General features: G+C 42.5%; 2 protein-coding genes across 4 annotated transcripts in view; both read left to right on the top strand.

Moving 5' to 3' along the window:
• Positions 1-13: 13 nt before the first annotated feature.
• PIGX (phosphatidylinositol glycan anchor biosynthesis class X) lies at positions 14-10971 on the top strand. 3 transcript variants are annotated; one of them, XM_035132447.2, is made up of 7 exons: positions 14-705; positions 2535-2634; positions 3643-3700; positions 4470-4611; positions 5760-5973; positions 6212-6312; positions 7164-10971. In XM_035132447.2, exons 1-7 carry the CDS (start codon positions 616-618, stop codon positions 7320-7322), a joined length of 864 nt encoding a protein of 287 aa, XP_034988338.1. In that variant the 5' UTR covers positions 14-615; the 3' UTR covers positions 7323-10971. The 3 variants fall into 3 exon arrangements, with proteins under 3 accessions (XP_034988338.1, XP_034988341.1, XP_034988342.1); XM_035132450.2 differs by having other exon boundaries at positions 17-226; XM_035132451.2 differs by having other exon boundaries at positions 116-279.
• A 1052-nt stretch (positions 10972-12023) lies between these two features.
• PAK2 (p21 (RAC1) activated kinase 2) overlaps positions 12024-14040 on the top strand; it is a 41345-nt gene continuing 39328 nt past the window's right edge. The window contains exon 1 of the mRNA XM_035132445.2: positions 12024-12240. The gene's annotated coding sequence lies outside the window, so the exon portion shown is untranslated. The remainder of the gene's footprint in view (positions 12241-14040) is intronic.

Raw genomic sequence — 14040 nt, forward strand, 5'->3', positions numbered from 1 at the left:
GCCTGCGAAGGGACGTCTTTGCAGAGGTTCCGTGGCGCTTCAGGAGATTCTCTTTGCTTTTCCTCGCTTCCTTTTCTTCTTTCTATGGTCCTGAGAAAGGCGGAGGCGGAGGCCCTGGCTAGGTGGAGTTCAGTCCAGCTATGCTCTCCAAGTCAGGCGCCCATGAGGACGCTCTGGAAGCGGGGAGGACCTTGGTTGTGGGCGGAAGAGACGGCGCGTGCATGAAGTAAGGGGGCATCGTTGGGCTTCCTGGGATTTAGACCCCGCGGCCCTCTCGAGGTGCGGGAAGAGCTGGCCCTCCCGCCCTAGTATCTTCAGCCTGGGAGGCAGAATAGAAGAACATGTCCGAGGGGATACTCTCGACTCGGTGCTTGTGGGAAGCGGGTGGGGGAGCTCAGTGGCCCTGCGGACCGCCAGCCTTCGCTCGCAGAGTCCCTAGCAGCGTCGCCTAGAGTGACCAAGCGAAAGGGCTGCGTCCTGGGGCACCCAAGATCTTCTCCTCTCCAGGGTAGCCTTGGGTGGTTTCTGCTTCAGAAAGTTGCACTCGCCCTTGATTGATTCCCCTCTCCCTTTGTGTCCCCAAATGCTTGAGATAGATATTCCTTGAAAGGTGGAATGTTCCTGCCTCGTGCGAGTTTGCAAAATAATTTAATTTGCTTAAAAGATTCCAAACTGTTGACAGAAGCGGTCTTCTTTTTTTATATGGTTCGTACTCTATGCGGAGAAAAAAAGATTACAGTATTTCACTGGGGCTCATTTCCTTTTAAGTCTGTTGATGGGTCAGACAGGCTTCTTGGCTGTGAAGCTCAAAGCTCCCAAGAGAACATAGTTGGCAAAAACAGGAGAACTCTTGTATGGATGATATAAATATATAGCGGCCATGAGATTGGAAACACATTATTTATATTATTTATTTAACAGAATTTATATACTGATTAATCATCCATAACCCCTAAGTGGTTACGATCAAGTGGTATATAAATTTTGTGAAATAAATGATAAACTGACCAAAACATTCATAAAAGTATTGATAAAACTGAATGTTAAGAGCAAATATAAGTAAAACCAGCAGTTGTTAACAATGTACATAATTAAATAAAGTACAGTATAGGTAAGCTTGCCTAAAAAAAATCTAGCAGGTGCCAAAAACAATACAGTGAAGGCGCCTGCCTAATATCAGTGGGGAGGGAGTTCCATAGAATAAGCGCTGTCACACTGGAGTATTGGTTTCTTGCAAGTGTGGAACAAACATGTGGCACTTGTAAAAGTGCCAATTCATACATAATAATTAATACATACAAAGTAACATTCATACATATGATTTGTTCGGCAACATTAAGGCTTTATAAATCCATATACATGGTAGAGTGTCAGCATGGACAGTATCTCTGTCAAGGCACCTTCAAAGAACATTCATAACAGTAGATGGAAAAGGCTGTACGGTGGAGTAGTTATGTCCCTGGTTTTATGTCCCTGGTTTTCTTCCAAAGAGGGAAAGAAGGGGGAATACACAGATCTCTCCACAGGCTATACACTTGTGATCTCTGATTCTGTGACACAATGTGGCTTAGGTGCCGCAGTGCCATTATCTTCATATGCCTGTATACGTCCTAGTGACATGATTATCCTTGGTTATCTTCCCACGGTGCCAATTTCCACTTCTGAGCAGGAGTCATTTCCCCACCCAGCCCACCTGCCACATTCTTTTTTCTTGTCTGAGGATATGGATGGGAGTGCGTTGCTTATCATGAACACTTACTACACAATAAATTTTTAACTAGAACAATGCAGTGTAGGCTAGATAAGTTAAATGCAGAAACCTAAATTTCCAGGCTTGGTTGCAGGGGTTGTTTTTTTAATAATTATGATCAGAGTATTCACATGCCTGAGTTAAGTGATTCTAAGTTACACTTTTGTGAATTTTGTTACAGACACTGGGTTTCAGAGACATATGAGCAGGGATAACATTGATTTAAACATGCCCATCAGATGGCTAATTGTATGGCCCATATGGACATGACAGTCTATATCTTATATTCCTTCATTGTTGTAAAGCTCTACGTTATCTCAGGCTTTCAGTGTAATCGGGACACAAATATTAATAGTTTGGGCCAAAGCATGCTGTGATACAATTCTGAGAAGGTCTGGAAAAATGCACATACCCTAAAAGCAATAATGTTTCACTTTGCTTATTATTTTCTTTCATGGGGATTTCCATTTAAAGACTTATCTTAGAGCAGTGGTAGTCAACCTTTTTATACCTATCACCCACTAATGCATCTTTCTTGATGGTAAAATTTCCTTACCGCCCACCAGTGCCTGATGGAAGGAGGATTCAGCTTGTGCTGTAGAACCCCCTACCGCCCACCTAGAATCCAGAAACGCCCACTAGTTTCTAGTGGTAGGGACCAGGTTGACAACCCCTGTCTTAGAGTGAATTGTTACTGTTACTTCCACACAGTTTTGTCACAAATCAAGTTCTAAGCCATGGACAAAAGCTCCTATTCTTTAATGTGATTTGTTTTTCCTTGCAGTTTTATTCTGAGATGTTTCAGCAGGAAAAGAATGTGCTTCTTCAGATGAGTATCCACTCATTTTGGGTCATTTTTTGTGTGTGCCTACCAAAATGCTTGTGTAAGTTGAAATCAGTGTTATTTTCCCGAAGCTAGTTGGTAAACAAACGTTGTACATTATTCATTTTCTTGGATTCCATGTGTGTTGCAGAGTGCTTAACTGTCCTTTATTGATACTGTGTTTGCATTTTCAATTTATGTATGCAAATCCACTTCATTGCCTTATTGACTATATTCTAACACATTCAAAAAGCTTATTTTATGTCTTTTTCCTTTATGTACAATCATTTTACATTGTTGAGCAGTCCACTGAGTCCACAGGAGTAACTCAGGACCATTGTGAGTGGTTAGATGGCAATATTTAAACTGCCTAATTAGAAACGAGTGTTTTGATATCTACTCCTAGCATATCCCTTATTCTGCTGCATTTGAATGTCTTCCTCTACCCTAAGGAGAAATCAGCAGCCATTAATTTATGCATTGCTTCTCTACCCAGGGAAACACAATGATGATTTCTGATTGTTGCTAGCTTCTTTCCCTCTCTCTGAGGTAGAGGGAACACTGTCAGAAACAGTGGAGTGTTCTGGTTGTTGGAAGGCTCAGTGTTTTTTTATAGTGGGAGGCTCACTGCAAATGAGGGGCTCATCCAAACTGCGGGAGGCAGTGCAAGACAGGAGTGCCTGGCGTGCTATGGTCCATGGGGTCACAAAGAGTCAGACACTACTAAACGACTAAACAACAACAACACTGCAAATAGATCCTTTGTTTTTCCTTTAGCTGTAAGCTGTGCCTTCTAGAATTGGTGGTAGGGAGGTGGAAGGGCTAGTGTGGTTGCCACTGGGTTATTTAGGCTGTTAGTCAGCAACTATTTGCAAGACTGGATTAAAAGTCTGTTGTCTGCCATGGCTTCAAGAGAGAACAATCTTTTTATTGATCAAAATTACTTCAGTTCCTCTGTTCTGTAAAAGGCACTCCTAAAGAACAGAAGAACAAACTCTGACTGTGTTGAAATGGTGTTTTAGATTGCTTTAAAATATGTCAGTTTCTCATGTATTTTCTGTTTTTATAGATGCACAGAACATGTGTCCTGAGGTCAGGCAACAGCTTTTGAAAGATGGCTTTCACAGGTGGGTTTATGACAAACAGATATTGGTTAGTGCTTCTGTTATTAGTGTCTTAATAAGACCTGAATTCTTCAGACTTTTGCATCTGCTTTACCATATACCATGTATGTAGTCAAGTAAACTGATATGTTAAACTAAATGTCCTAGTGGCATGTTTATGGATGCTGCGGGATGCTGGTACTCCATTGAACAATTGTTAATCTATCTTAAGTCACATGGATTTGTTAAAAGTCTATCTTAAGTCACATGGATTCATCGACAACTCGGACCAATACCTAGTTGTATTGAATCTTAGTCCAATTAAAGCGATGCAAAGCCAATTAGATTGAGACTTCTCAGCTTCAACTGTCCATTAATATAAAAGATGAAAAAGTTATATGTTGTGGGTTTCTTCCGAGTTTTAGTGGGGGTTATTACCATTTATTTATTGTCACGTACCAGAAAATGGTCTCAGAGCAGAAATATGGAAAAAGACACACAGCTACAATTAAAACACTAGTTAGTTAGTTAGTTAGTTGCTTTAACTTGCCCAAGGCAACAACCAAACAATTAAAACACATAAAATTGAATGTCAGTGATAAATCTCTCAGAAACATTCTCAGTTTCCTCAGACCCAAGTATGTGGGGCCCTGTAGCTGTAGGGAAAAAACCCCCACAGATTAAGGAATATAATATCACAGTCTTTTAAAAGTACTTTATACACAAATGAGATTGGTATGTTTTGATGGCATTCTGTTGTAAAAGCTTATTGTTTTCTTGTTTTAAATGTTAGAAATCTGCTGATTCGGGTAAATATCAGTACAGCTGATGAAAGCCTCAGATGCTGCATGGTGGCAACTAAGGTACACTTACCAAAAGGACTATATGTGGATCCCTATGAATTGACATCTTTACAAAAGCACAATCTCACTGAGGTAAGGTTTTTGGGATGACTTTTGTGGACGGGGAAAGCTAATAGGGCACAAAATAGCTACATGTACACAAAGTTAGGCTTCTAAGGCAGCACCTGTCCCTTCTTGGAAGCAAACAGTTATGAGCCTAACCACTCTATCTGTGGCAGAGCAATACTATACATACCTCCTCTTAAGTTAGCCCCACTGAACTAAGTGGGACTTGTTCCCAGATAAGTGTGTATAGGATTGCAGCCAATTGTCAGGGATGATGGGAGTTGTAGTGCAACAACTTCTAGAGGTTGGCTACTTATGGCATAAAGGCTTGATAATCAAAGACAGACCAAATCACACATAGCTTTTTGGATCCTTGTAACTGTTATTGTAAGTGCTGGCTGTAATGTTACATTCCTGTGTTCATGTTTTAAAGGTACAAGTAGGCACTCGATTAAGAAACCATTGGAGATGAGATTTTATCGCATAAGGGGCTAGACAAAAGTCTATTTTGGGTATTTACCAAAAACAATACAGTGTCTCCCCCACTTCTTTCTGAAGTTGTATTTATTACTCACGTTGTTTTTAACTTCCATTTTACTTTACTGACACCCCTGACAATTTTCGCTTCCATTGTTAAGTTGTTGTTAAGAACGTTATTTCACAATACAAGCATCCCTCCTTCACTTACACGCAATCGACTCACGTGCAACTGCATATATGTGCAGTGCCAGGAAACAAACAAACAAACAAACAAACTCTAACCTGAAATAGTTAGAGAGAGCTGGAAAGTCCTTGTGGCTCGCAAGGAGACCTTCCCCAGAGCCCAAAGAGGACGACAGTGAGACAGAAGTCCAGAAAAAAGACTCCAAGGGCTCAAAAATGGCATACGGGAGCTCTCGCTGCTGCCACTCTATCCCACTCAACAGCTGTTGGGCTGGAAGCTATATGTACTGCAGTGGGCTCCCCAGTTACGAACATTTCACAGAATGTAACTCCCACATAAGTGGGGAGTCACCTGTACTGCATTACTAACAGACAAATACTGTACATGAATAAGTCACTGGTACCAGCCTTGGGGCTTCTCTGCAAGATAGCTGTGGTGCTACTGCCTATAATGAAATTATCTTCTGGAATAATGCCCTGCTTTTAATTATGTTGTTATACTTTTTCTACAGGCATTGATGATGGCAGATAACATAGATTTGGAAGCTCCCGAGTACTTAGCTGCTGACGTTTCTGTCCTCATTTATATGAGACCTGACCCTGAATGCTTTTCCTGTTTTAGAGGATTATTACCTCTGCACTGCCGGTATCACCGGCCAGCAGAGAATGATGGGAAAATCTCTACTGTACTGAAGAGTCCAGATCTATTGATGCATTGCCAAAAATGTAAGCGAGACTGACTTTTCTTCTTTGGGGAATGAGAATGGGAACAATTAGAATAAGAATAAAAAAGGGCAATATACAATCATTAAAAATTTGGGGATAAAATGTTATATTTTTATAGAAGCATTGAGGAGATGTGTAAAGATAGATACAGAACTGAGAGACATACTTCATGAAAAAATATGAGTGATCTCTTTCCTGAATATTAAGTTTATGTTCTGTTTCCCCCCCTCTCTTTTAGTCTTCCTTTCCCTGGAATGTTTGAAAGAAACTGAAATAGAAGCTCCATGTTCTCAGAAGAATATACACACATGCCATTGGGATAGCATGAAATTCAAAGATGTGTGTTCATACTTCTTACATCTCTTAGTTTTTCTAGAAATAGATCTGTCTGTAACAATTTTGATTCATCTGTTTAAATTTTTTGTCACTGCTTGGTCCTGGTAAATAGGCTCCACTGGGATTTTAGTAGCCTAAATGTTCATAGGATTGTAGCTCCTGTTTGCAGATGGGAAGGCTGTTTGGCTGGAAATGCTAATCTTCAAAATTTTCACCACATTGCTGTATAGAAAAATGATTAAAGGCTACAATCCCTTCCCTGCACGTGGGAGGAAACTCCAGTGGACTTCCTGAAACTTGCTCCTGAATAGTCATGTGTAGGATTGCGCTGTAAAGTTGGTTGGTGCAAGGCAACTTTTAAGATGCTGAAACAGACTGCTAGGCTAAGAAGCTGCTTGCCTGTGAGTCTCCTGACCAGAAAGCAGCCAGTATAGGCTGTAGGTAGATAAGGGTAGGGCTGATAAGAAGATGGGAACTTCCACACTGCTCCTGGTGACTAATAAACCTCAGAGGGAATCATGGGAAGGAGAAAGAGGCAGAGATCTTCTCTTGTGGATAAAGTAACTGGAAATGAGTGGTAAGCTAGATTATCTACTCTTCCCCATGATGTGAGCAAGTTTTTCTCTGGTCTGACAAGGAAGACCAAGAAGGTTATGTTAACTGCTTCTGAAGGAAGCAAGGAGCAGCTGCCCCAGGCTGTGAAAGGTATGGGATGACTGGATTGCAATACATTTTTAATTAAAGAATATAGGAAGAGAAATGATTAGAGTTAAATTGTGATGCCCTGTATGGAGTATACATTTTGAATGAAGGTGGCCTTATTTGACTTCTAATGTGCAACTCTTCTTTCGTAGGTAACCGAGGAACTGAAACTGCAGATACCAGTTGGGCTCAAACACCATCTTATGTTGGTATGCACAGGGACTCTTGCTACCACAATATTGTGTTCCAGTCTTATCCTTTCAGCTTTATTCAAGCATGGATGCTTCTCCTTTGTTCAGAGCTCACAGTAAAACCGAACAAGGTTATTGAATCATCATGGAAAAACTGTCTAAATACACCAGACAAACCAGAGACGGGAACAGAAGAAAAGGCTTAGAATTGGCCCAACATCACAGACTAGGAGCAGGCCAAGTGCCTCTTACTTGACTGTGCAGTATCATATGCATGGCTGCATTGCTTTTGATCTGTTCTAGTCTCCTCCTCACCTCCCCCCGACTTTGTACATGTTTCCTGAATAGGCTGATCTAGTATCAGATAAATATGTGCCTTCAAAATTGCCATGTAATCAAATTTTGAAATAGTGAAACCTGCCTAACTTAACAATTCTGATACCACCAATAAAAAGGGGGGGTGGGGTGGAGAATTTTTTGATCCCTAAAAAAACCAAACACAGGTTCCTTTTTCATGTGTAGTCAATCATAGGTATCAGAAAAATAGAAACAATTATAAGTGGCAATAATACTTTGGAAGGAAGTTTATAAACTGCTCATTTTTAAACCATGAACTGGATAAATATGTCTCAGAAGATAACAGAACAGGTGGAATTATTCCAAGTTCTGAGAAAGCACTGGATGTAAATCATTAGCGTTGAAAATACAAGGAAATACAGGGAGGAAATTGCTTCATTAATGGAAAAACTGAGCAGCTCCAAAAATTCTTAACTTTTCTATTGTCAACAAACTTCACACATAAGTGGCTGCTAGTATGCAAAATAGGTTCAAAGGGAAAGATGTGCCACTTTCCATATTTGTGGACAGCATAAAATATTTACTAATTAATTAAAAGAAAATTTCTTTAATGTACAACTGCAGTTTATTGCTGAATTTATGTTATTTGGTTGTTTCTTACCTGTACTGGCTTTGTTGTCTCTGAATTATCAAGAATTTTCTTTGGATCTCCACTAAAACTATATAAAAGACTTGTTTTGTGGCATCTTTCGCTAGCTGATGAGATGCTTTTAACACTGGTCTTTTGTTCTCCCCGCACAAAGTGCTGAATGATGATCGCTGAGGCAATACTTCAGCTACTACCTCAGGTTCTCTGTGAAGATTGCTCTGCATCTGTTTGGGGGAAGGGAGCCACTGCAGAAAACAATTGCAGATGGGTTATTTTTGTTTCTCCACTTTCCATATATGAGCAGCTGTAGCACATAATGGGAGGACAGCTGTGAGCTTCAGTTGTTTATCTTATCCTTGTTTCCTTTTAGTTTAATGTCAATTTGACAGTTTTATACTGCATACTATGGATCCAAAGCTGGTCCTCTTAATCATGTTCATCAAGAAGTTCCATGTTTAAATGTTTCCCCTTTTGGTAAGATTAGATGCATTTGATACATAAGACTTTTGAACTGCAAGTCTGGATTTCTTCATTAGGTATGATGGAATAGAAACAGTTCCATGTAAAAAATTATATTGATAAAATCAAAATGGAAGCATGCCTAACAAAATTGTATAGAAAAAGCATGAGGATAGTTCTCCATGAAGTCATAGATTTATTCATAAGATCCTTTTCAAAAGTGCTGCACTTTCCCAATATTTTCCAATACAGGTCCTTCAGTACCTTGCTAGTTGGGTCTGTGAATTTGCAGCAGGAAAAGCACATGAATGTGCATCAACATTACATTAAAAGCAAATTTTCCAACACAGAATAGCTTGTGTCCTGGAAAAACGGCAGAATTTGGGTGTTGAGTCTGTCCAGAGAATACATGTACAGTGTACACACAAGTTGCTTGGCTTATTCAATGTGTACATCATTTTAGCAGGATGAAATTTACTGGAAATTAGTTTATTTTATACACTTACTGGAATGTGCCTGGACATCTAAGGAATGATATATAAGGGTTTGCAGATAGCTTTGTCTTTTGGTGGTGATTCAAGTTTTGTTTTACGGAAAAACAACTGTTGTATGGAACTGGAGGTAAAGTGAGAGGCCCAAGCCTCAGGATATGTAAATAGCATGAAAGGTCAATAGAAGGATTCCAACTGTCAGCATCAATTTCTGTAGGAGCTGGCCTGGAAGGCAGACATAAAGCTGTTGCTTGCACTCTTTTGCCCCGGCTCCCATTCAATTATTGTGCATCTCTCTCCTCTACCCACTCAAACATAAGTGCAGCACTAAAGTGATAACATTAAAAGGGCTGTTTGGAAGAAGGTGACAAGTTATGTATATATCGGTAACTATATTGGGTAGATGGTTAGCTTGCCGCCAGTTTGATGTATCATCAGTGTACGGTCAGTCCAGCTATGGCTCAGATTTCACAGATACTGTACCGTACCACCTATCGCAAGGAGGCTGTTCTTTTTCAAGAAAAGGCTATGAAATTTCTCTCAAGGACCAGTGTTCTTTTAATTCATAAAAGCATGCACATGTTTATGACCTTTTATTTTTTTTATATAAAAAAGGAACGGTTGTTTCTGTTTAAATATTTCCACAAAAGGAGGAGTGGAGGGGAAAAAAAATTTAATATGCTGCTGCAGAGTCCCACTGGCAGCACTAGCTGGTGCCTTGAGCTGGAAATGCTGAATGGGCAAGCAAGCTCTGCTTGTTTTTTCTTTCTAGCTGATCATACAAGATAGAGCTTGTCCCATGGGAAATTTCTTGTACCCTCAAATATTTTTTTCTATGCCAGCCTGGCCTTGGTGTTTATGTAAGCAAAGAGACGCTGCAGTGTCAGTATTATGAGTTCTGTTTTTTTAGTGTTACATGTTGTATAGTCACTAGGTAGGGGTGCATGTGCTCACTGCTTTTTCCGATTCCTAGAGGATGATTCATTGTTAACTTTCTTTGGGTTTGGCTTGCAGAAATCAGTACATCTAGTGATACCGGCCAGAGAAACATGCCAAATGTGGAATGAGCCAGGCTTTTAGGCCTTACTTTTTCCCATCATGACTTTCTCAGTACATTGATACAAGAACGGCTAAGTGTTAAGTAAACATGAACATATGCACTTTAGCATATACCATCACGACAGTTTTGAATGAAACTGTAAACCCACTTCAATCTGGTTTTTCATCCAGAACTGAAACTCACTTGGTTGCTTTGTAGGGGCAGATTTTATGTGGTTGCATCCTCAGTTATGGAACTCCCTCCCAAAGGAGATTGATTTGGCACTGCCTTGACTGTATTCCAGGTACTAGGGGAATTCTTTCCTGTTGATCTGGGTTGGGTTTAATTTGTTCTCCAGTCTGGTTTGAGTCAATCACTTGGTACCTTAATTGCTTTGGCATTGTAGCTGCTGCAATTGTTTTTGAAGTGTATCACTGATTTTATCTGGAATTTAATGGTATGTTGGCGTTGTTTTAGGCTTCTGTGTTTTATGGTTAATACTTTTCCATTCAGCAGATGTGAATGACTTTATAGACAGTAAAATGATACATATATGTATTTTAAATAAAAATGGTGATACTGAGTGATGTTCATTTTTGAAGATATGTCTTTCATGCTATACAGTACTGTGTGTATGGGTAAGGAGGGCATAGGAAATGCTTGAACGTTTGGTGATTGCTGGCTGTGCTCAGAAGCAAGCTCATTATCTAAACCAGAGGGCTAGGAGGAAGAAGGCAGGAACTAGGTTTGTAGATATCTGCAGATCCCAGATCATTTTTGCAGAGGCAACAGCTCAATACTTTTTGTGTGTGTGCAAGCCTTGGGTGCTTAGCAAGAATGAAAGTACTGTACCAGTATAACTAAATTCTGGTGGTTTCTATGTTTTTAAGTACATTACTGTTTTTTAGATAATGATTTTTTTCAATTTTTTTTATTCTTTTTAACAATAAAAAATACAAATAAAACACACAAATCCTAAAAAAAATTTAGATAATGATTTTAACTTTGTTCTTAATGTTATGTCTGTTATCCATCCTGGGCTCTGTGAGGAAGGGCCAGATGCAAGAATAGTTAATAATACAGACAATTCAGAGAGAGCAAGTAGGGATGGTGTCATCTGTGTCAACACAAGAGGGAGTCTACTGAGTGTTTGTATGTGTCCCTGCATCAAAAGCTGCCCTGGAGTTGTGCCAAGGGAGAGCCTGAAAGAAAAACAGCTGCTCAGCAGGCGCTGTTCCTTACAAGTCTGATGTTGGGGTGCTTCCCCTGCTTGCTTCCCTAGTAACATTTTTAGGGAAGTTTACAAAAGAAGCTCAAGTTGCAACTTTCAACCAACTTAGGTAATAAACACGAATGTTAGTTAATTTAATCAGCAATAACGTCCCATATACTGTACTTCCCTTTCCCCAAGCACCAAACAACCAAACGGAAACGCTACACTGACCAGTTCCTACTAAAAATTACACCGAATATACTGCAATTCTTAATGAACAATATTTATCATTGTCCTAAATTTAAAATGGGCAAGAGCGAGTATAAATAAATAAAAATTAAAAATGGTATTTTAAAAAATGTGTTTTTAGAAAACACAGTTTAAAAGCAACAGACACAGGCTCTGAGGGAAGAGACACCCGCTACTCTGCTCTTCCCCAACCGCAAGCTGTCTCCAGGACCCCCAAGTCACAGGCAAGCGCATCTCCCCTCCCATATTTCTCTTCCTCTGCGAAAAGACTTGCTTCTAGACAGGCGGCCCGGGGGAGAAGCGGAGCTCCGCTGCGTCCCGATGCATGCTGGGAGTTGTGGTCTTCAACGCCGTTCTTTCCACGCCCTCTCGGCGGCCCCTGCCCACCTTTCGCGCCGCCGTCTGCGCCAGGAGCCGCCTGGCCAGCTCCGCCCCTTCCTCTCCCGGGCTGTGGCCACGCGCGGCGGTTCCGCTTGCTTCTCCTCTGGCCGCCCGGTGGGCCCTCCCCGCCATTGTAGGAGGCCGCGCCCTGCCCTGCAGATCTCGAGACAGCGAGGCAACGGGGCGGCGGCGGCGACGAGCTCGGCTGGTGCCTGAGGTGTGCGAAGCGGCCTGGAGGCTGCGGGAGCTCTTGGCAGGAGGTAGGCAGGAGCGGAGACCCAGGCGCGGAGGGAGAAGAGGCGAGAGTGTGTTGTGTGTGTGACGGAGTGAGCGAGTGGGGTTGGCGCTTCGCCTTCGCATGAGGAAGAGCGAGCGAGAGAGCTCCGCAGGCCCAGAGGCTGCGCTTCCCGGAGCTCTGAGGAGGAAGTGCCCGAGGGGCGGTGGAGAAGCGGCCGCGGGGAGGAAGAAAGGCAAAGGTGGTTTTTTTGAGACGGGGCGGAGGGGAGGAGGCCGCCGAGGAGCTCCTCATTACCTGGCGGACAAAGGGCGGTCGCCCCAGACGTCACCTCTGCACAGGGAACATCTTCGGTAACGTTGAAAAGGCGCAAACCGGTTCGGGGTTACGCCTTCCTAGCGCTTTCGCGGTTTAAAACGGGCTTGGGAGGAGGATGTTTCTTAATCGCAGGGTTCCTCGGTAAGGGAGCTCAACCACTTCTCTCTCCACCCACCCAGAAGCAGGCAGACAAATTCCTCATGGTCTTTGGTGCTTTCCTCATAGGGGATTTTGAGTTCTTGGCCAGGCCGCTTGGGTGTCCCTGCTTGGGCAGCTGAGATCAGCGCTTCCGTCTCCCATCGCACCCACCCCAAGCGCAGGTGACGCTCAAAGCTGCTGCTGTTGCCGCCTTTGTCTCCAACTACTCACCTGCCCTCTCCATCTAGCAGGTGTTGGGGTAAAGGTCGAGCAAGAGGGGGCGGGCGCGGTTCCTGCTTCTGCCTTCCCAACTCCTCTCTCCTCAAACCCAGTACGGAGAACTGGAACCAGTTTTCCTGCTCAGGGAGAGCCTATGAAGAATCAGAGAGCTCAGTAGTACCTCCTGTCTCCTCTCTGACCTTCTCTCTTAACTGTCTGGTGAGAAAGCCTGGGCTGCTGCTGCCCTTGTCTGTTCGCTTTCCTGTCTGCTCTCTCCCCCTCTTGTTGCTCTCAGCAAGTGGGCAATTCACTGTTTGCACATTTGTTCAACCTCTGGCTCAGCTTCTCTGTGATCTTTATTTGGGTTGTGTAGTAGTGAGGATTGGCCCAGCAAGCCCAATCATTCCTACTACCCCATCCAGAGTGAGTGTGATATAGGACTAGCAAGCAGAACATGTAGTTGCAGCCTTATGGGGCCCAATCCTCCTTGTCGCTCTGCTGAAAGAAATATGGCTAACAGGGAAGTAGAGGCTTCTATAGAAGAACAAACTTCCATGCTGTGCTTGGAGGGAAAAGAAAACTGCTGGATCTTCCACCTCTTGCTTAGTTCCCCTTGTTCTGTGGGTATTCTAGCATGGTAGGGAGTATTAAGTGATGGGTTGTAATCTCTGTCATTGTACTGTCCAGAGGAAGAGTGTAGGTAAATGAGCAAGAAGGTGAGGTGGCTGTGCTTTTTATGAACACCTGCCTCTGCCAGTTTCTGTCCCTTTACTGTTCCTCTTGGAGTCACAGAGAGAAGTATCATGAAGAAGAAAGAGGATGCCTTAGCTGGTTGATATGTCAGGTGACCCCTCCATATTTCTCAGTATCATTCTCTCCACACCACACTGCCCATAGAGTGTGTGCGCAATCTGTTACCTCTGCCCGCGTTGCTTACAAATCCTATCATTAGAGAATGGGAGTGTCATATCAGCTCCTGCTCTCAGATTATCAAATGGGAAGGGCATTCTTCTCTGGTTTCTGAACACCCTAGCAGGGTGTGTTGGGCAGAACTGGCTCAGCTGTTAGGCAGACTGAAGTGGCTGCCTCAGGCAGCAGAAGCACCCTAGCCGGCATCCCCATGTGTATCCTGCTGCTGGTGCAGAAGCAG

The sequence above is a fragment of the Zootoca vivipara genome, chromosome 5, assembly GCF_963506605.1.
Source record: "Zootoca vivipara chromosome 5, rZooViv1.1, whole genome shotgun sequence".
In the NCBI taxonomy this organism is placed as follows: domain Eukaryota; kingdom Metazoa; phylum Chordata; class Lepidosauria; order Squamata; family Lacertidae; genus Zootoca; species Zootoca vivipara.

Bases quoted from the DNA above. Each gene is read 5' to 3' on its own strand.
- PIGX (XM_035132447.2), top strand. From the start codon at position 616: ATGTTCCTGCCTCGTGCGAGTTTGCAAAATAATTTAATTTGCTTAAAA. The intron at 3,701-4,469 runs GTGGGTTTATGA...TTTAAATGTTAG, and splicing joins TTGAAAGATGGCTTTCACAG to AAATCTGCTGATTCGGGTAA. The intron at 5,974-6,211 runs GTAAGCGAGACT...CCTCTCTTTTAG, and splicing joins ATTGATGCATTGCCAAAAAT to TCTTCCTTTCCCTGGAATGT.